Below are 22,333 nucleotides of genomic sequence, written 5' to 3' on the forward strand. Positions count from 1 at the left end.
CAAAATCATCAATCTTGTTCAACAAATTTGTAAAGGAAAATAGTCAAGAAGATGTTATATTTATCACAGTAATGATGGTGCTAATGAGAATAAATAGACATGAAAAGAAAACAGAAGGAAATAGAAAGATAATGATGCATTAATATGTAATGCAAAATGCATTCATATTTAAATGTATGAATCAAAACTAAAATGAAATAGGTAGAAAAACTTTATGCACTGATTTTTCTAAATTTCAGTTGGTGAAATGTAGCTACTAAGTTGTTAAAACTGTAAAGCCACTGTGTCGACCAGATGTTTGTGTCAGTAATTCTAACAAAATACAAAAACACAAACAAGCTGCTTGTTTGCTTCAGCTCCTAGTATGTCTCAAGTTTGATGATAAATGTTAAATTCACCAATAATTAACAAATTAGACTAAATATTCAATACAAAATCATACAAGATACATAAAAATGACTTACAAAGCTCTAATTGTGAGTTTTCTTCAATACAGAAGAAGTAAAGATTTGCTTTAAGATAGTTTCCCAAACCAAGTCTTGCTTCTTCAAAACTAAGTGAACGAGCACAAGTACCAAAACCATGCTACAAAAATCCATATTTTGTTTGGAGGCATCCAGCAGAATCTCACTATCTTTAGAAACAGCTGCAACGCTTGGGACACAAAAGTGTATATGTTAAAGGAATAGTTTGACATTTTGGAAATGCACTTTTTTTGCCAAGAGTTATACGAGAAGATTGAAACCACTCTCATGTCTTTGCTTTAAATATCATTCCCTGGCTCTAGCTTCATATTTATCATAAAGGACATGACAGTGGTATCGTTCTTATCATCCAGCTCTCTAACTATTCCCATAAACTTAAGATAGATTGTATTTAGTCCTGAGGGTGTAGGTCAGACTGAAGATAAAGGCCAAGAATATTCAGAAGCAAAGCGTGACAAATAGACAAGCATAGCAACACTAAAACACAAGATTTTCAAGAACAAGAAAACATAATTCCAAAAAGTCAGCATGAAGCAAGCAATGGCATACAGGATTGGATGTATGAGTTTGATCATTTAAATATATTATAAATAAATACTGACATTTTTCAGTTTTTTTAATAAAACTAAATGTTTTGTCATCATGGCTTAATTACTGTCTTGAAGGCTCTGTTAAATATATTTTTTTGCATAAATTATTTTAACATTATTACAATTAAAGACTCATTATTATGTATTATTACCATTAACAGATTAATCTCTATATCACCTCCATACTGTATGGAGTTAATCAGTGAGAGTAGCCAATTAGTAAGGCTGTCTATCAATAATTATTTAACTCTGATTGTTTATTTCAGTTTAGAGTTTGGGTGGATGAACAGGGAGATGCGTGAACAAAATCAAAATCATGTGAATAACAAACACTTACAAACACAGATTTGGCACATTGACAATAAGCAGCCTTATTATAAGTGAACATGTTTGATTTTCTCTCAATGCTTCACAGTTCATGATGATCAAGTATGAACCTGTGATCTGGTTGGTGATTTATACCCTGTATAATAGGGGATACTGTTAAAATAACTGCAGTTATTTATCGCTATTACACCATGGTTAATGATCAGGCAGATTTCTGATTGGCTGTCAGCTGTCTGTTAAAAATCATATCACAGGATACTACAAACATAGTTCTGGTTAAAATTTAACTGTATTAAATCCCCGCTCAAGTTATAGAAAACTGGATGTAACCATAGCAACAATTAACAAATTCTGAAACGAGACTGTGTAACATTTAAAAGAAGAAACCAATTAAAAGTTACATTCATAAGCAATAAGCAATAAAACAAACTCTTGCCCAATTCAATATTCGCTTATAGATAATATTATATAAGTATAAATATATATATATATATAAATAAATATATATATATATATATATATATATATATATATATATATGCTTCATATTTTTTATTTCCTACAGCATCTAGGATATCTAGTTTATATTACACAGGGATAGATCAAAGAGAAAATCCAACATCTGTGCCATCTTTAAGAATGATAATATACACGTACATGATTACGCAGCAAAAATATCTATCCTATCAGGAAGATTGTGTCTGTTTTTGAGCTCTTAAAGTCTTATTTCATGAAATATTTTTGATTGATATCAAAAACTGGTGCTACCAGATTTGTTTCACTTTTTCTTTGAAAGAATATTACATTTAAGAATTCAAAAACAGACACAAATTGTTGCGATAGGTAATTTTTGCAGTGTAAAATCAGACAATCATTTATGACAAGCAGCAATGACAGCTTGCACACATATAAAAGCAGCAACAATACAGTACAATAAACTCTACACATTAATCATGGCCAAGTTCTTCAGTCACAGTGTGACTTTGGTGCTAATAGAGATCATTACAACTCAAATTGCAGTTTCATGACATCTATTAAAGCAAAAATCAGAGTATGTCACCTCTTTATGAGAGGGCCAATTGAGTCACACAAAACCACACCATTTAATGTTTGCTGTTTTTTCATTTGTTTGACTTACTTTCTGCCTCTGGTCGAGTTATAACTCCCTCCATATTTCTTCCGATTAAGGATGAGAGCAGCAATTTCTGGCACGTAGCGAGCAAACATGGCCTACATGCATGAAAAAGAAAAAGAAAAAGGCATGCAGAGAAGGTTCTACTGCGGCGGAGGCAGTAGAGCCTCCTTGAATACTTACTTTCTCCCATTAACCGCACTATAGGAACCACCATATTTCTTGCGGTTTCCTATTAACTCTATGATTTCAGGGACGTAGCTCGCAAACATGGCCTAAGGAGAAGATAAGAGACAGAAGAGGAGACTAAAAAAAAGATAGGCAAAGAAGAGCAGGTCCTCTATTTTTACTTTTAAAGAAACCCGACTTAAAGAGGAACTCCACTGTGTGTGTGGAGAAGTATTAGTATTTATTTGTTAACAGTAAAAAGGAGAAAGAATACTAAAAACTAGCTCAAATTAGTCGACTGAATGTAGTCTGAAGTTATATCACAGTTACATTCGAAATATTAAGAAAAATATGAAAATGAAAAAGGAAATTATAAGGCCAATATTTACGTATATTGGAAGAGAAAAGAGAGAAATGACAGCTGATGAGCGGTATGACAATCTGTGATAGAAAAATAGAAAATCATTAAGAAAAAGCCTTATGTGCCATGTTTAGTCCAACAAACACATGTCAGGTTGATTTGGATAGCACAGCCAGATGGAGAGCAGACATTAACTTAACTCTCAGACTGTACACTGCTGCACAACGACCTGAAGAAGTCTGCTGGCTCCTATTTATTATTAGCTATTATTAGTTTACAAACTAAAAAATGAATGCAAAAGGGGCACATGTACTATTTCACAGATTTTACGAGTGGAAAATAATAACTTTGAATGCATCTTTTTCAATACAGTTCAAATTAGCATGTTTTTAAAAATAATGTACACGTAAAAAAAGTTTTTTGTTGCCCATGTGTTTATGAGTAAAGAACATCCTCTTTTAGTTAATTTGCAATACTTATCATGAAAATAAAATAAAATAAAATAAACTCAAAATAGTTGGACTCACTGGACTGTTCCATCAGATGGGAATAGAGAAGTATTTTGCATAATTTTAAATACAATTCCCTCAAATTCCGCTGACATAGAAACTTGGATCTCCACTAGAATATTAAATATAATTCTGTGTGTCTAGCCATGACCTTTAACTGACTGAATCAAATAGTTCAAACTGTTCTTGCCACAAAGATAATATTACGTTCCTTCAGTGTGAAATGTATTAATTGAAAGTAACATTTTCCTTTCATTACATATAAAATGTCACCTAAACCCCTTTAAGACTCAACTCTACCCATATTACAGTGTGTCACCATGCTGTTTAATCCACTAATACTTTATGATCCGGATAATGGTTTCCTCTAAATAATCTTTTGCTACTTTCTTTATCAGGTAACTCAATCAGGTCTGTAGCAAATCCCACAAAGGATGTTTTCTCTAAGATTAACAATTTATTTAATCATCATCTAATCATCTCAGCTTCATGAGTTCTATCCCCAATATGTTTTTAAATATTTGTGCAGAAGCTGAGCTAATGTTGCTTCATCCATGATGCTGGGTTACAACAAATCCTTCCTGTGTCATTGTGTTTGTTGGAAGGAGGGAGGGGAGGGTGGAGCCACCTGAAACCGCAGTACTTTTACAGTTAATAACAAATGCAAAAAAATCATCAATATTCTACGTCATATAGGAATTGATAAATAACAGAACAAAACTTAAGCATTATACCTGAATAATTGCGGCAATACTGTAGACAACTCATACAATGCATGACATGGAACATACTGTGTTGAAGTGGTGAGCCACAAAAACACCTCAGTGTAAACAACAGGTGAAAGGCGTCCTGAGTTGAGAGCGTCCCGCCGCTTGTTAACACCTGGCGGGCTGTGATGATTGGTTGCAAGGAGGAATAATAAGCAGTAAGTAATGAGAGGGATTTTTACCAAACCACCAAGGATGAAGAAGACCATAAACAGGCGACCCAGGGTGGTTTTCGCATAAACGTCTCCGTAGCCAACAGTGGACATAGTAACCATGAGTAAGTAGACACATTCCCAGTAGGAAAGCGCCTGGGAATTTTTGAAGTTTTCCCAAGGATCCCCTGAGTTTTCCACCTGGAACAGAGGCGAGATTTGTTCACCAACCAGGAAAACACATAGAATTAAAGGATTTTGACAATGCAATAAAAGTATGTACTAATAATGAGCAATATACTTTCACAGACTGGCTCGCACTAACTCACCAAATGAATGAATCCTGCCGCAGTTAGCCATGTGCTTATGAAGATCGAACACAGGTTCACCAGCTTTATTGAGTTGCTAAAACAACATCCAAACAACAATATACAAGTTGTTAATGATTAGTTATTACATTGGTATCATGGAAATATCTCAAGATGTCAAAAATTGTTGTTAGATGGGAAGATAACTGCTCTAAAATGCATTATAAAGTGTTCATATTTTATTCAGTCATAATATAAAAGAAGAGCTACAGTGAGAAAACTGCTAAAATATAAGAACAGATTTAATTATTATATAAGATTTAATAAACAGAAATAGAAAAAGCATTTGATCCAACAAGCATAAAAGAACATGCTGCACAAATTCTAAAAATCCCTACAGCTGTTGCATTTAATTAAATTGAAATGTCTTTTTTATACCATGGCATTGAAAGATATGACAAATGTAAATGTATTGCTTTCCTCACTGTGTATGTATTATTTATACGTGTGACGTTTTTTGAATAACACAGTATATGTGTCTTATTGTAGAAATAGTCCTTGCGGGACCTCTATTCTATCCTACTTTGTGTTTTCTGTCTTTACTTTCATCTGAGAGAATGAGAGAGGAGATTATTCTAAAACAGTTTGTTGCGCTATAAGCTCTTCCTGACATCTGTGCAAAAAGCTTTAACACTGAGCATCGCAGAGACAAACAGAGTGTTATTTCATTCAAGACTCCATCATACTGTTCGTGTTACTGACTGCAGTACTGAGGAGTGAACTTAATGTTAATGTTTACCGGATGAAATGAAAGCAAGCACTCATGCTAAGTTTGCTTCAGGCAAGACATTGCATAAAGGCTTACTTCTCTCATTGAAAATACATCACTTAACAGGTAAAAACATTACAAACAGTTTGATACATTGGCAGAGATTTAAATAAGATATTAATAGACTTACCTTGTCTTTAGTATATTCAAAAATTGTAAAATTTCTGAGAACTGTATCAACCTTAAGGCCCTTAAAAACCTCAAGCCTGTGAGAAAAAGACCATAAAGAAGTTATCAGAGATGAATAATAACAATTGAAACAACATCAGAAGCATTTCGACTGTGCAAGAACACCATACCTGTCAAACTTTCATCCATGTTTATGAACTTCATTGTTTTCATATTGATAAAAAATAAATAAACTCCGCCTGATAAAGCAACACTGAGTCTCACTGCATCATAAAAGAAACATTGAGGAATATTTCGGGAAAAAATAAAAAACGACTGCAACATCCCAGGGATCTCTTCACCAACTCACAACAGTCTGTTTCAATCACCGGCATCTACCTGATACACATTTAATTCCTGCTGGATGAAACTCTAAACTTGGACGTTATGAAAACCTGGATTAGAGACAGGTGGACACACAACTCAATGATTAAAACAGACGTGACGTCAAATCCTTAATTTGAGGATATTTGTAGGAAGAAAAAAAAATGTTTTGCCAAGAGTTCAAGGACAGCAAAACACCAACAAAATAAGCTGTGACAACACCAGCCGGACCCCCTCTCCATGATACTGATCGACATGATTACCGACTGTATCATTTACATCATTAAAGCTACATTTACGTTAAATCACAACCTCATTCTAACTTGTTTACTGCTGTCTCTACACAGAAAACCCCTATCTTCATCAAAAACAGGACTGAAAAAGCTAAATAACACATATTCTATTGAGTATGTGTCATCATTTAGGGACATTGCAGTAAACTACCTGCTAAAAGGAACCTCCCACCTGAGTTTAAAAGTTTAAAAAATAAAAAAAAAAAAAAAACAATCCGTTGTTGTGACGGTGCTGCATGAACAATTAAAAGCCACCTCAGCCAATAGTGAGCAATCAAGTAAAATCCATCTCTGAATGTTTTAAATTTCCCTGCTCGAATAGATTTTTTGTGAATGCCAAATTAACCAAATCAATGACGTTACGGGCAACCATTCAGCCAGACAAATATAAATAAATAATCTTTTATGAAATGACGTGAACTGTGGTGTGGCTCGCCAGGAGCTCATTTCTCATTTAAAAGTGAGTGTTTGCCAGATGGGGAACATAATACAGAGCAAATCCTCAACCTGAACCTGTTCCAGCTGGAGTCCAAAGACCTTTTGGACAGGCCAGCCTTCCGCTTTAGTGGAGATTCCCCTCGTTCCCACTTCCTGCAGGTCTTACCCCAGTAGGAGATTACATGGAAGCATGCACCCAGGCTGTAGCAGATGGTGTCCTGGTCCTCTTTGTCGCTGATAGGCCTGACTCTGTAGCCATTCTGGAAGAGCTCCCCGGTTGACTTCTTGCGCCTTCTCGGGTTAGAAATCGTCCGAGAGTGTGTGCCTCCATCGGGCGCCCTGTACACTAACATCTTAGTGGGAATCATGGCTGGAAGTTACTTTTTCGTAGGTAAACGTCAAGTCCAAAATTTTCTTCACATCCGCATCTTCACTATTCACTATTCTGCATCAACCTTGCCAGCTATCATGTAGAAAAAATAAAATCGTCCTCCAAAAAAGAAAAAACACAAAAAGAATCGAGCGCTTTCATGATATTACCACCAAACAGGTTGGCGTCAAAAGAAGCGTTTTTGATTTGATTCACCTCAGACCTGCATAGCATCCTCGCTGTCATCGGGCGCATTCGTCGAGCTTAAAGCAAACCCTTTTCCCATCAGGATATTAGAGTGTAAGCTCCTTTAGGATTCATCCAGGGAAAGGAAGAGGCCAGGCAGCGAGTCAGCTGGCTTCACAGTGTAACCTACATCTCGTCCCTATAACCCCGCAACTGCTCCGGACAAACAAAATTTCATTCTCTAATCTTGGACAAGAACAGCATGTCTCTCGCCTTTATAGCAGGAAACAAGTCATGTGAACGACCAGTAAAGCTGTGTATGGAAAAAAATGACAAGCTTTGGCAGTCATTGTGTTTTTCTATGGATTTAGTGATTCTGCAATAATCCCTAAATTAATCACAGCTGATGTTATAACCGCTATTGTGGTTGACGTTAAATCTAAATGCGCAGCATGAAAAATGGCGCTGCAAAAACAGAAAATACAACAGCTGACGGAGATATAAGTCTGCAAAGTCCAGTTAATCTGAACAATTTGAAATCCCCATCACTTCAGCAAAACACGAAATCTGCCCCAAATAATTTCAGTGCAAACTATGAGCGGTATAAAAGTTAGATAGATTCATATTCAATATCTCTAAAGAAAAAAGCAAAGAAAAAGCAAATACCTTAATTCACAGGTTCTATAGTTTCCTATAATTTCCCCAAAATAACTGACTACATATATATATAGATATATACACATATATATATATATATATATATATATATATATATACAAATATATTTATATAGATATATACACATTTATATATATATGTTTGTGTGTTAATTCATATAAAGGTTTCTGAAAATGTGTTATTTTGTACTAATAATAGATAAAATTGTGACAGTGTTCAATTGGTATTGTAATTCCACTGGATTACAAAAGGTTATGCTACTCTTTTCAGACTTTACTTTAATCTTTGCTTTTTCCGGTTGTTTATTGATTCATTCTGCACCTATGATTCAAATGACATTTTTAAAAATCGCTCTAGAAGTGGTCACACTGGTCGCAACCAGGAGACCTACTGTATGCATCTGCAGGGTCGCAAGAAAACATTGCTTTGGTTTACAAGCCAAAAAGTCAAAATCATGCAAAAAAAAAGAAGAGAAATTTGTCCATTGTCATGGAGCATTGCACAACAAACTAAAACTGTTTCTTATCAAATAACAGAGTTATTTCAAGTAAAATCTTGAGAAAGTTAGGAACCACTGTTTAGAGCATTTGCTTTAGTGGACATTTTTTTTTAATGCAAAAACCTCTCTCAGGGTTTTGCTATCAGCTCCACAGAAATAAAATTGCAACACGTGGCCACCAAGACAGAAATATCTTATCTGGATGAGTTATGTTCTGTTTACCTCATTAAATTCTGGACTATTTCACTGTCAGAGATAAATGTGCTGCTAGTATTTCACACCTGCAGCAGGTCAGAGTTTAGACTTTGCATTAAATACATATCATAGTGCTTATTAGCTGCAGTATATTGTTTCTACATGAAGGCATTTTCTACGCAACAACCAAAATGTGTGCCATGCTCCCATCTGCAAGCCTGTCATGCATCAGTGTTAGTATGAGAGACTATTAACACATTCCGTGTGTGTATTTGTGTCAAAATGTTCAGAAGGAAGGATTGAGTTTTGATCAGAAGAAGGAGTTGGACAGCTGCGAACAGATGCCGCTGAGCTGGTTATGACCTCATCACCTGTTTAACCTCAGTTTAACCAAACAGTAAATCAGGCCCTAATCCTCCACGACCAACTGCTCACTGGCCATATTGACTGAGATTATGTCGGACAGAAGTACTTCCACTGGAACTCAATCTAAAAACCACAGGAAATGTCAGCATATTTTTTAACTCTTCCTGTCAATTTGACTAATAAAGATCTTTTTGAATCATTACATTTGGATACAGATTGAGATACAGTACAAAAGTATTCAAATCTGTATTCGTTCAACTATGTGCATGAATGCTTTGTATATTAGCTAGTGGGAATCTGGAATGAAGTGCTGCATTTTGGTTAGTGTGAAATACAGAAAATAGAAGAACTGAACAGCGTGCATGGCAGAGCAGATAGCAAAAAGAGCAACACCTACACAAACTGCAACAAGAGAGGATGGTAACAGCAACAACGAATCACAGTTATGCTAACACTGTTTGACTCAGGAATTCTTGGCAATGCAGCCAAAAGATTCATGTAAGGGAAATTATTGTAATATCATGTGAATTTTTTTCTCTAAAATATCATCATATCTCTGACAACTTCAGCAAACAAAAACAAAACTAGCAGCTATCACACTGAGCAGCTGAATTCTGCTCACAAATATTATCGCCTTTATCGGAAAATAACATGATTAATTTGTGATTTTTTTTTCTCTTTCAAACAACAGCATGGAATCTAAGTATGTAGAAAATAAGTGGAGGCATTAGCAGAAAATAAATAAAAACACTAAATAGCACAAAAGTAGATCAATAGCCAATGTGCATGCGATTAAAAAGACAATAAAAAGCACATAAAAAATCCTCAACAGAACAATCTTGAATATAAGCACTGTGGCAATAAAATGACCATGAAAAATCTGTGTAAGTAAATCAACTATCAGTATAATGAAACTAACAAAGATATGGACACTGTCGACTGCTCCCCATATCTATAACGACAAAATCATGGCAATACTGTCGTACCCTCTTATGTCCACTAGATGGCACCAGCAACCTGCACTGGCTAGTTCTACTTTTGTTGTGTTAACCGAAAGTCACTCATAGTACATCAGCCCAGGGAAAATACACAGGCCCGTTATGCAACTGTACCTATCAAGCTGTCATACTGACTCTAAAGTACAAGGTGTTCAATGCTGGTGTTGTCTACATGGAAGGGTTGTTCCTCAGCTGATAGGAGAAGAAATGCTATAAAGCCTGCATTGCAGAAAAAACAGAGAGTTCCCGCTTAATCCTGTAATTCCTCACAGACCTCTCCAAGTGATGAGCCTCACACATTTAGCAGATTGACTTCTATTCTAGCGATCAAGGCCGGAACAAAGCCTATTACCTGTCTTTTTAATCCATCTCGTGTATTTTTTCAGTCACAGCATGATTTCATTCGAGTGTTATTGCAGTTGTGCCGGAGAGGTGAAGGGCATGTGAATGACACCTGCGGCACAATGCCCACTGCCCACAACACATGGCCAAAGACATGGAGCCGATTACATTTCCATTTAAATCAAATTGCATAAATGCACGTTTAAATGGCACACCAGATGACAGCCATGTTGCACTTACTGTATTCGTATCAGTTCGCTGCACTTATTGAATTCGTATTCGTTTACTGCACTTATCCTATTCGTAGTAGTTTGTAGCACTTATTGTATTCGTATTAGTCTGTTGCAATTATTGTTTTCGTAGTAATTTGCCTCTGCACTATACTTTTGCTCTGGTTTATGCTTTAAGATGCTTGTTTAAGAAAGGAGATGCACTTATGACTTCTGGTGACTAGTAGTTCTCTTGAATACCTATGTTGAATACACTTCCTGTAAGTCGCTTTGGATAAAAGCGTCTGCTAAATGACTGTAATGTAATGTAATGTAATGTTTGATGAGTTGTGTTCATAAAATCTTTAGAGTCGTCATGCTTTACAGTTTTCATGCTGTGCTACGGCAGAGTTTTAAATTTACTGCACTATTTCCACAGTAATGGTGAGAATCATTCAAACTTTTTCATGCATGTCATGCAACGTCCCCTACAGTTAATTTCATGACAAAATTATCAAATTGATATGGCAAATATTGAAGGTGTGCCCATGTAAAGTGAGTCGAGTGACGTGCTGAGATTATCTGGTGTGTTCACTGACAGATGTTAGACCCGTTATAGCCACTGGGTGGCAGCACAAGCTCCTGGGAAACACAAGCCCGAAGAAGATCCACTCTCCAAAGCAAGGCCTGGTAATCAGCCTGTGTGAGTGAAGAGAGCATCCTTACCGAGCCAGCTCCTGTTCAGGTACACCGACACAAACACCGGAGGAACCGTGAAGAAGTCCACCACCGAGTTCACCTCCAACCAGAACCACAGCTTGTCATTGGCAGCAATGAACTGATGGAAATGAAGGGTTAAAGGTGAGATTCATAGCTGTCAGGTACACAGATAAGAGTGCAAATAAAGGACATCTACTCGTTCAACTTACCCGGAGGCCGAAGTACAGCAAGAAGAACACGTTGAACGCCATGTCGATCTGCAACGTGAAGTCTTTGTAGAAGTTCTGACAGGACTCGATAGGACTATTAAACAGTGAGAGAAATATGTATGTAAATGTATTACAAATACTGGTGGTCAAGAGAGGAAAGGGTTGGTAAAATGCACATATGTATATATATCAAAGGTATAAAAAAGCAGAAAAGATGCATTCTTCTTTTCCTTTTTCCACTTTAAGGATTTCCAAAAGAAGATGGAACTTTAGTGCTGAAAAAGTGCAATAGTTGGTATTTTTCAATGTTTTTTTCTGTTGGGAAAGAACATGCATTTATTGTCACACAAGCAGTAACTTGTCGAGATGCCTGATTAACCCTTAAATAACTGCAAAACAATCTGTCATATTCCAGGTGCCACATCACATTATGAAAATGCCGCTGTTTTCCTCTCAGGCCCAGCATTTCCGATCTCATAGACATTTCTGGAACAAATTAATTCAAACATGATGGAAATGCAGAGCCAAGGCAGTAGTTTAAGGGTTAAATGCATGCAGGGTTCATGTCTTCTTTTATGAAATCAGGCAGCCATAGCAAATGCTAGCAATGCAGTGAAGTCTCACCCTCAAAAAGCTTGTATCTGGCAATAAGAATTCAAATAAAGAGAAATAATTAACCAGGTGAATGTGACTGTAATAGGTTAGTAGGATTGTGTCATAAAAGATATGAGTTGGCAGTTAAAAGATATCCTCTCAAAATATGAATCACACCTAAAATGAAAACACCGGTTTACTTTACATTCAAAATCAAACAACGCCGTGGAGAAAGACAGTTAATTAATGTAATGTACAGCTGTGATGTGGAATATATGTTTGATTAATATACCATTTGAATGAATAGTTGAGTGAAATTGATAAAAATAAAATTTCCTGTGATGGAAACAGTGACTGGTTAATCGTTTTAGTGCTGAAACAATTAGTCAATAGATTAATTAGTTGTCTGCCAGAAAATGTATGTACCACAATTTAGTTATTTGATTCATTTGCTGGTTCCTGCTTCTAATATGTGAGTATTTACAGTTTTTGGGGTTTTTATATAATTTGGTTTTTTGACCGCTCATCAAACAAAACAAGACATCAACTAGGACCGTGGGAACTTGTATAAATGATCGATTGATCAAATATAACAATCTACTGTTGATTAATTGATAATGAAAATAATGACTAAAAATAAAGTAGAGTTGCAGCCCGGTCGGTAAATTAAATGATTAACAGGATAATAAAACCAAAACATATATACAGTCTATTAATGCTACACAAATGTTCTTTAATCAAAAATGTAATTATAATTTGGAGAATTTATGGAATTGTTTCTTTTTCATGCTACCTAATTAGCCCTCAAAAATGATTCAATCAAAGCACAAGTCATCGTTATCTAGCATGTCTTTCTTCTCTGCAGCATGTCAGTGCCAAGCAGGTCCCTCTCGTACATTTAGTGTGTTGTCGTCCCTCTTTGTTAATCTTCTACACTCACATTCAACAGCAAGACTCTCCCCTGTGCTGTTTAATACCAGCGGATTATAGCAAATTGCTTTTGTAAGGAAAAAAAAAAATCGAATATACTGTGTTTGATAAAACGCTGTCCTCGTGGAGTTGGAATGAGGTAACATTAAAATACCTCAGGGATTATTTTTGAACCGATCTGATGCACAGTAGTGACACTCACTTGATGATCAGGTCGGTGATGTGATGAGGACTCACTCTATCTTTATCCCCTCACGCAACTGTCACATCTCATCCCAGGTCTAAGTGAGGCAGTATTTATAAAAATCCTATTTATTTGCCTTAATATTTATCCTAAGGGCTGACAACAAGAAAATAAAAGATCCTTATGAACTTTTAGCATCTTCAATGCAAAACAATACACACCCTGTATTGTCCATCTGTAAGGGACTTCTTGTCTTGTCTTTGAAAAGATCAGGACTTTTTTTGATCGGACTCTAATTTTATGTATTCCTCCTCCTGTTAACATGTTTGTTTTTCTTCTTTTTATTTAACCCAAGAGGTACATTTAACTTAACTGTTACATTCAAATGTCTTACATCTGGATACTTTCTCTAAAGTATCAATGAAGATAAAGAAAACAAGTGGATCTTCTTTAAGGAATAAATATACGTTGGATAGTTTTGCCCTCATTCAGTGTAATGACACACCAGCCCTGTAAATCCCTGTCATAGCAGGGTGACAGACCATATAGTGGAGGCAGACCTGCGGTGCTAAATAATTGAGTTCCAGTAGACCTGGTTTGGAAGAGGACTAAGCCTGTTATGGATCACAAACCCTTCCTTCCCAAAGTTGCTCTGGTCTCTCTCTCCCTCATTTAATTCAGACTCAGATCAAACAGTACGAGGAAACCTTGATGTTATGTGATGGGACTGCAGAAAACCCGAATCCTCTGAGAGTGAAAGGTCACATCGATCACTTTAACCATGTTTTTGAAAATGTTCAACATGGTACAAGTTCTAATACAGTACATACTTTTTATTATAGCTTACTTTAAGTATTGTTTTTCTACGAAACAATTTTTTTAAGGCAAAATAAACCAAACTCATCAACGCATCATCATTAATTACTTAACACAAGAAGTTGCCAAATAATACTATTTTACATTAACAATTGCTCCAGTTGCAGTAAAAAAAAAAAAAAATTAGAAGTTCTAGAGTTTTCTGTCCTCTTTCAGTTCACGGTTTTGCTTCACAGCCCACAAACTTACTGTAAGATTATGGTTAAAGCTCAGTTCTGCTTTTCAAAGTGTTTCAAAATGCAGCAGGAAGCTGCTAAAAATGCTTTGACAAACTCACTCCAAATTGTTAAAAAGGCAGCTGTTTTCTGACTAATACAGAGCTAAAAGATAAACACCACTCCAAATGAATGCTTATGTTCCTACCGGTCAAGGCGACTTTACAGATTTATAAGGGAATAGCATGTCAATGTTTACAGTTTACTGCCAATTGGCTTAAAAATGTAGTTGAGATTATTAGTTACTAAAGAATTTTGCCCAAGATATATGCTGAGTGGGATATTTCACAGATGTATAATAAACTAAAGAGAAAACACACTCAATTTGTCATGAGTATAACTTTTTTTCCTGTTCCGATGCAACGTCTTCGGACAGAGGATGTTGTATGTTGTACAGATTGTAATGCCCTCCAAAATTTGTGATTTTGGAGGGCATACAAAATAAATTGAATTGAACTGAATTGAATAAGTGAACTCTAAGATATAACTTTAGAACAATAATATGCCAAGCTGCAGGTTTTTCTGCTCCCCAGTGTCAAAAAGAATAAGAGCATACTTATAAGTATTTAACACCAGCTTTGTTCAGTACTCAGTGTGGTGGTTTAACACCCAGCTCTACTTTAACATTGATGAAACACAGGGCAGTGTGTCTAACCAATGACATGGGACTACATGGAAGCACAGGGTGCAAAGAAAGACACAGCTACAGCTTTATGAAGTAAAACCCCCTGTGGGACCTTAACATCGTCTTCCTCTCTGCGCAGCTCGTAGCTGGAGTTCTGCTCTATGAATCTAAGTGGGTCTTGCTGTGTTGACGTGTCTCTCTCTCTCTCTCTCTCTCTCTCTCTCTCTCTCTCTCTCTCTCTCTCTGTCGCTACCAGCCAGGTCAGCCTGCCCATCACAGGACATCCTCAGCAACCCCACAGGACTAATTACAGGAAGGGCTGTATCTGTTACCGTCGGCTGCCCCTTAGAAGCACGCAAGAGAGTAGCTGACTGGCTACTCTTTCTTTAAGTACCGAGCTTGTTGACTTGACAGGTAGTGAAAAGAAACTAAATAATAGAAAGACCTGGACATGACTGACTGAAAACTGGGACAAAGAGCCTTGCAGATGAATATGAATATATAAGGCATTGAACAGGTGCTGCAGCATCATACCTCATTGTGTATTTATAACAAGTGCCTTTCTTATGCTTCAAAAGGTTAAAGACGGAGGTCGTAGGTCATCCTTCATCAGGTGAAAAAGGTATCAGGCGCAGCAACAAGCAAGTTCTGAGAACAGGAGGCCACAGATGGCATTGGTGGGGATGTAACTCTACCTTAGCTTGTCCAGTTAATGAAATGAGATCATGCTCGCGAACCGCAAGCCAAGCCCTCAGCTGTGTTTAGTCCTATGAAATAACAAATAACCTGAACGCCTGCCTCCAGGAGCATGAGCCAGATTACACAGGTTTATAGCCCATTTTTCTTCCCCCCCTGCCTTAACATTACTCCCAGCGGAGACTCCCTCTGGGCCTGATAAAAGCTTTTATCCTGGTTTATTTTGCTCTACTTCTTAATGGCACATCCTGTTCAAACACCACCGGGATGCAGTAAGAGTACACTGTCGCACAATGAGCTAAAGAGGCTCTCCCACTTCCTCCAGTTCGATGAGTGACGGTGATTGGTTTTGAACAGGAACTTTGGTCTTTCCTGTCTGTTTAAGAGTCTGATCCTTTCAATATAGAGATTAAGCATCTGTGAGCACCGGCTGTTTGTCAGGAGAGAATACCGGTCAGCTCGGAGCAGTTTACCTGGAAGGGGATTGGATCATAACAGCCAGCAAGAACGTGCTCTCAAATACCACATACAGGGCAAAAAGCACTTAATGTAATTAAGGCTTCAATAACACTATATGCATTATATGAGGATTAACGAGAGGGTAGGAAACAGTCACAAATTGAGGGTAATCCAAATCTTAAATGTCTAAAATACATCCAGTACATCTTTTCATAACCATAGACCAATCATAAAAAAATAATTGCTAAATTTCTACATTCCTCTGAGACAAAACTTGTAACTGTTTGTTATAAAGTTACTGTAAGCTTTGAGGGACATCAGGACCGAACACCTTGAGACACATTCAAGGTCACTTTTCAGTTTCTTAATTTCTCAAATATTGTGCAGTGGAATAAGTTAAACAGGGACATATAAGCATTAATAGTGAAAATGTAAAAAAAAAAAAATACTTACTCAGAAGAATCTATAAAGTATATAACAAGGGCTCCAATGCTGAGAGCAAATACGAGCACCACCTGTGGAAAAAAGAAAAGAAAATTTACTTAAGTTGTTATAGTTAATCATCCAAAACAGACTTTAACACAAACACTAGTTCAGGACTAAAAAGTAGATAATACATTTTCAGGTACTTTGCACTCTAGTACAGGATATATATAAAGGAGGACACCAGCTTTATGCATCCAACCTGAACCTTCTAGTTCTATTAACTAATATATAAGTAATGTTTAGTTTACAAGAACAAATTACAAACAATATTTTATTATTAACTTTTGATGATGAAAATACGTTTGTTAAAGTACACTTTTCATGAAACCAGAAAAATAAATCGATCAGGGAGAAATGAAATAAAAAATTAGAATCTTAAACTAAAAGTAAGAATTCATAAAATGTACAGACAACTTCTTGTTATTTTAGTTGTTGTTTTTTATATATAATATATGTAATATATAGTTGTAAATTGACCGACCAAAACAAAACATTTGAAGATGTTAACTCAGGCATTGTGGGGATTATGTTTTTTGGGGGGTTTTTTTTACAAAAAGATGAATCAATTAATTGACTAAATAATACCAGCTGATAAATCAGTGATGAGAATAATTGATAGCTGCAGCTCTAGATCTTTTGTTCTACAACTTACTTTCTAAGAAGCAACTATTGGAAAACCAAAGTTAAAGTGAGCAGAGGAGCAAATGCATTAATAGGCATTAGACATTTGCTAAACATCCTGAAATTACAGAAATGTGTTTCAAGGTGCGTAGCGAATGTTTAATGCCTATAAATGAGCATTGACAGACCTTGATACATCTCGTCAGCCTGTTATATATGTGTTATATAAACCAAAAAGAGAGAGTCACAGTTTGGAACAGCAGTGTCACAAGCAGACTTATCAGTTACTGTATATCCTACGGTGTAAATAAACACGCAGGAGCTCGGCTCATCATGTAAATAGGCAGCGGAAGAGTGGGCGAGGTGACAGAAATGGCTTCAGCTTTCACAGACACAAACGAGGGAGGATGAAGCTGAGCCCGAAGCTTTCGGTGGAGCAGCATGATAATAAAAACCAGGGCACTGCCTTTTTACTTTGTCACAGGAGGCTGCTGAATTAACGGACGCCTGGAGTGAGTGGAGAGAGGTTCAGAGCGGACTGGGAGGCGGGTTGCAGGGTAATAAACACGAGATCCAGAGGTGTTAGCGAAACAAAGCAAGAGTTGTCAGGTGACAGCTCTGACACTGATATGGCTGAGGTGGAACTTAAGTGAATACCACAGGAAATCAAACTAAACTGTAAATACAAATAGTTAAACGGGTAATAAACTGAATAAATCATCTAATTTAGATATTTAGAGGTCAAACAGAGCTCAATGTGACCATCAGTGGTAACGCTAGGAACATAACCTGCGTACTCACCTGTCTTAACTCACTATTGTCACACAGTAAAATTCAAAAGTCATGTTGTGTTTGTCGAACCAGAAAAAAAGTGGAAGATTATCAGAAATGGAGGGCAGACAAAATCTCTGCTCTCTAACTAGAGCATACATATTGCAAAGTAGGCTACAAAGCAACTAAAATGCAAAGCAGATCATGAGATAGTACATTTGACATTTTGTAATGTAGCACTCACCAAAAATGTGTTTTGACCAATATTTTTTAGTTATACTTTACACATAATTTATTCCTCTTTAGAACAGGGCTACGCGATAATATAATATGATAGTTTATTGTCTTTCAATGGAATTATATTGTGATTAAATTATATATTTTCATATAGATAAAGATACTGTGACACACAATTACATCATCTAAATTGATAATAACAAGCACATACTAACTCAGATTTCTCAGATCATCAGATCATTTTGCACTCAAGTTCAGTAATCAAATGAAAAAATGCTTTAATTCACACAGTAGTATGCAAAACCATGTGGTTATTTCATATAGACTATTCATTTATTGAACTAGCAGAAAACATGCATATGCAATATGCATGCAATATCATTATATATATTGTTTATCAAGATATGGAGGGATATTGATGTCTGGATAGATGATTATCGGCCATATCGCCCAGCCTTACTTTAGAAGTCAAAAAGCACAGCAGCTCATTAATACGGTTGCAAAATTAGTATCCTAATTTTCCCTTCTAAAAGTCAGTGCTAATGCTCGACCCAGAGAGACACAGATACGACCAGAAAGGTTCTGTCAGAAAGCAGAACAAATGTTTTAGATCCTGAAATACACTGCCAGGCTATATGCGAACCTACCTGGCTTTCATCTATTTACAAATGACACAATGACCATCCTGAACAAGAACCCAATGGGCATCCATAATGAATGAGCTCAGCCTAATTCATTTCCATGATGTGAAATTGTATTGTCAACCTGCAACCACTGATGGCTTCGTAATGACAAAAAGCTCCAGCATGCATTTTTAATCGACCTTTCCTCTTTGAAAGCCAGAAAATCTCTTTATGCCTCTGACAATCCCAGTTTAGAAACTGGAAACAATGTTGGTGCCACCCTAGAAATGCTAATGCCACCGGCTGAGGAAGATTCAGTGATGGCAGTAAATAACACACACAGGCTGCAACAAAGAAGGGGCAATCATGACTGGGTTTGTCAATGAGGTGACAGCAGACGGTGCCAGCAGTCATCATTCATCTCAGTCAACGGATAATGATGCATCACATCTGTATCTGGAGATGGTTCCAGCTGCGAGGAGGCACAGAGAGCTCACACTCACAGAGAGGACCGACCACTGCATGATGACCAAGAGAGCTGCAGGGAAATACATTTATTTTTGCCAACAAACATCTTGTACATCTTGATTTAATCCTGTTGCCAAGTACAGGATGAAAGATCGAAGAAGGAAATCACATAGTGATACCTGAAAATTACAATTTTCTTTTTTTCTAAAATGATGTGAGAATTATTATTCGCTGCCAGGAAGGAAAACCACTTTTGAAAAACTACTGATTGAAAAATAAAAAAAATAAAATGAAACTGCCAGACATAAAAAGATGTAATAAAAAAAAGTCTAGATCAAGTAATTTGAGCAAAGCCCAAGTTAAGTCACAAGTCAATTGAGACAAGTACAAATAAAGTTTGAAATCATTTGTACAAACAACTACAAAAATCACAAAAACTGGGAAAATTATTTCCTCAAAAATCTCAACTATGATCAACTATGAAGTGTTTGAAATGTTAAGCTATAACAGAACCAAAAATATTAATTGTATGTATGTCTGTGAAAAATTATTCTCAGTCCACTCTCACAACAGATCATAATACCACCAGTCATCCCTGTCTATGATGCACAGTATGTCACGGCCCTGCAGAGCGCACCAGCAGGTCTCAAGCGTTCAGAAGTCAACCTACAAACATCAGAGAACCCACTCATGCTCCTCCACTCTTCCTGGAGTGTGACTCACCATCAACCAGCGTGAATAACCTGCCAAAGAAACGGGAACTTGGATGGGCAGAAAAAAAAAATCTCTTTTGCTGTGGGAAGTGAGCTCAAGTCCAAGGTGGTGTCACCCTCACTGATATTTCAGGATACAATTATTTGTATTTATTTCCAGTTGGGGAAAGAGACAATGGTTTTTGGATGCAAATTATTTTTAAGAGCTCAGTTAATATTACTAGAATCGTATCTGATGAGAGCTCATTGAGATTCAGGTACCGTAGAACCATGTTTTACAAATTCTGCTGTGGGAGGCTGTATTAGTCCGTGAGCTGCTACAGTATCTAAAAACAGGATTCAGAAGAACCAGGGATCAGTTTGTTCCATATTCCCTTAAAGCCTGCAATCACTGTGGGATCAAAGCTCTCAGTGGTGGGATGCCAGAGATGTGCAGACAAACTGACCGTGGTTGTTTAGTTGAACCCAAAGTTTCCCCACATTCACATGCAGTTCATGCAACTCTTGCTTTAACTGTGTTGCTTTAAATGTTCATAGGAGCATAAGCCTGGTATTCTTCATGGGTGACTGTCTGGCCCCCAGCAGCTTCCCAGGAACATTGTTTTGCTTTGCAAAATAAAATGACCAGAGGACTTTCCTGTTAAATTCCAGCCAGCCCATCTGTCTGTCCTCAAATGCCATATTGATTAATAACACATCTTGGGCATAATGGCAAACACAAAAGATACAGAACAACACAATAGAGGGGAGGAAAGAAAATCAATTATGGACTGTGATATGATTTGCTACATAAGTGGATAGACATTTTTCTTTTTCAGCTGTCTTTTCCAGAACTTTAAAAATAGTTTTGAGTGGCAGAGTGATCAGTTTTTTCTCAGTTTTAATCAATGGAGACATTTCTTGGGCATGAAAAAGTATTTTTTCATTTGAATTATTGTGATTTTTTTTAGTCAGAAAGCTTTCCCTCTCTGAAAAAGCCTTCGAAAAGTTTGTACACACACAACTCCATACTGTAATTTTTAAATCTTTATATTATTTCTTAGTTTTTTTAATTGACCGTGAATCACCCAGCTAACCACAAAATAATTAAATCACACACATTTTGTTTTAATGCTTATGTGTTTAAGAGCTGCTGTAAATGTGTGATGCGAATTTGAATTCTGAGAGACACCTTGGTCATCATGTCCTCACTAACAAGGCTTTGCTTACAGCCCTGCTGCACAGTTTATCCTTGGCCTAGGGTGATAACAGCAAATTAGCATGTTTACGACAACAGCCATAAACGTGATGGACTGCAGCCCTGATAAACACGAACTCTCATGAACATTTAGGACATTCACGGTTTGTCATTCCTGTTGAACTCCTGCTCCTTTGCAGCTGACGGGACGCCTGTAACGTATGATGCAGCTTCAGCTCTGCAGTTGCTGCCGAAGCACCATGATGGATGATGACCACTCACATCATTGTGACCTTTTGATGCTTTGAGGTTCTCAAGTGTCTATTTAGAGAACCTGAAGTACATCAGAGGGTTTGCCAAGCCTGAAATAGGGCTCCACAATCATGGCTCAAATAATAATCCTTATTATATTGCTAGTTTTAGCCGATGAATGTCAATCAGAATTATTAGTCTTTGCTGATAGGGTAAAAAATGATCTAAAGGCCCTTTTTGTGTATCAATCTTGTGACTATTTTGAACTAAACAATCTCAAAGCTCCACAATGTCTAACAAGCTAATAATGTCTTCCTCTTTGTGAATGCAGCAGCAAAACAGGCCCACAATTTCAATTATCTGTCAACAAAAACAAACATTTTCATCAATCCATCAAGCTGTTTCAGTTATACATTTAAATATAAGCTCTACCTGAATATTATATGGTTAAAAAAAGGACGTATTGGGCCTTTAAGAGACAGCTGTGTCCCTGTCCAGCTCAGACATGCCTTCACTGGCTGAGTGTGCATGTGCCCCATGCTTGTGACGACAGGCAAAAACACAACATGCATACTAATGGGGTCTTGAATGGTTCTCCTGAAGCCTGTTACCCTCTTCAAGCATGATCTTAGTATAGCCTACCTAGCATGTGTTTCATAAGCGTGCTACAGCCTCATCTTCCTAAACAAGAAACTATGATTAAATGGTCCAAATCACAGCCGTTCTGTTTCCTGTGTCACTCAGCTGTTGTTTGACAAGGTCACAGGCAGGGAAGACAAACAG

General features: G+C 36.8%; 1 protein-coding gene across 1 annotated transcript in view; it reads right to left on the bottom strand.

The window, feature by feature from the left end:
• Positions 1–22,333, bottom strand: part of LOC129091718 (calcium-activated potassium channel subunit alpha-1-like) — a 73,189-nt gene that overhangs the window by 25,478 nt on the left and 25,378 nt on the right. Inside the window, exons 3-9 of the mRNA XM_054599415.1 lie at positions 16,656–16,717; positions 11,624–11,717; positions 11,421–11,532; positions 5,759–5,834; positions 4,821–4,896; positions 4,522–4,692; positions 2,718–2,809 (exon numbers count right to left, since the gene is read on the bottom strand). Coding sequence (XP_054455390.1) covers positions 2,718–2,809; positions 4,522–4,692; positions 4,821–4,896; positions 5,759–5,834; positions 11,421–11,532; positions 11,624–11,717; positions 16,656–16,717 — 683 coding nt within the window. The remainder of the gene's footprint in view (positions 1–2,717; positions 2,810–4,521; positions 4,693–4,820; positions 4,897–5,758; positions 5,835–11,420; positions 11,533–11,623; positions 11,718–16,655; positions 16,718–22,333) is intronic.

The sequence above is a fragment of the Anoplopoma fimbria genome, chromosome 5, assembly GCF_027596085.1.
Source record: "Anoplopoma fimbria isolate UVic2021 breed Golden Eagle Sablefish chromosome 5, Afim_UVic_2022, whole genome shotgun sequence".
Taxonomy (NCBI): domain Eukaryota; kingdom Metazoa; phylum Chordata; class Actinopteri; order Perciformes; family Anoplopomatidae; genus Anoplopoma; species Anoplopoma fimbria.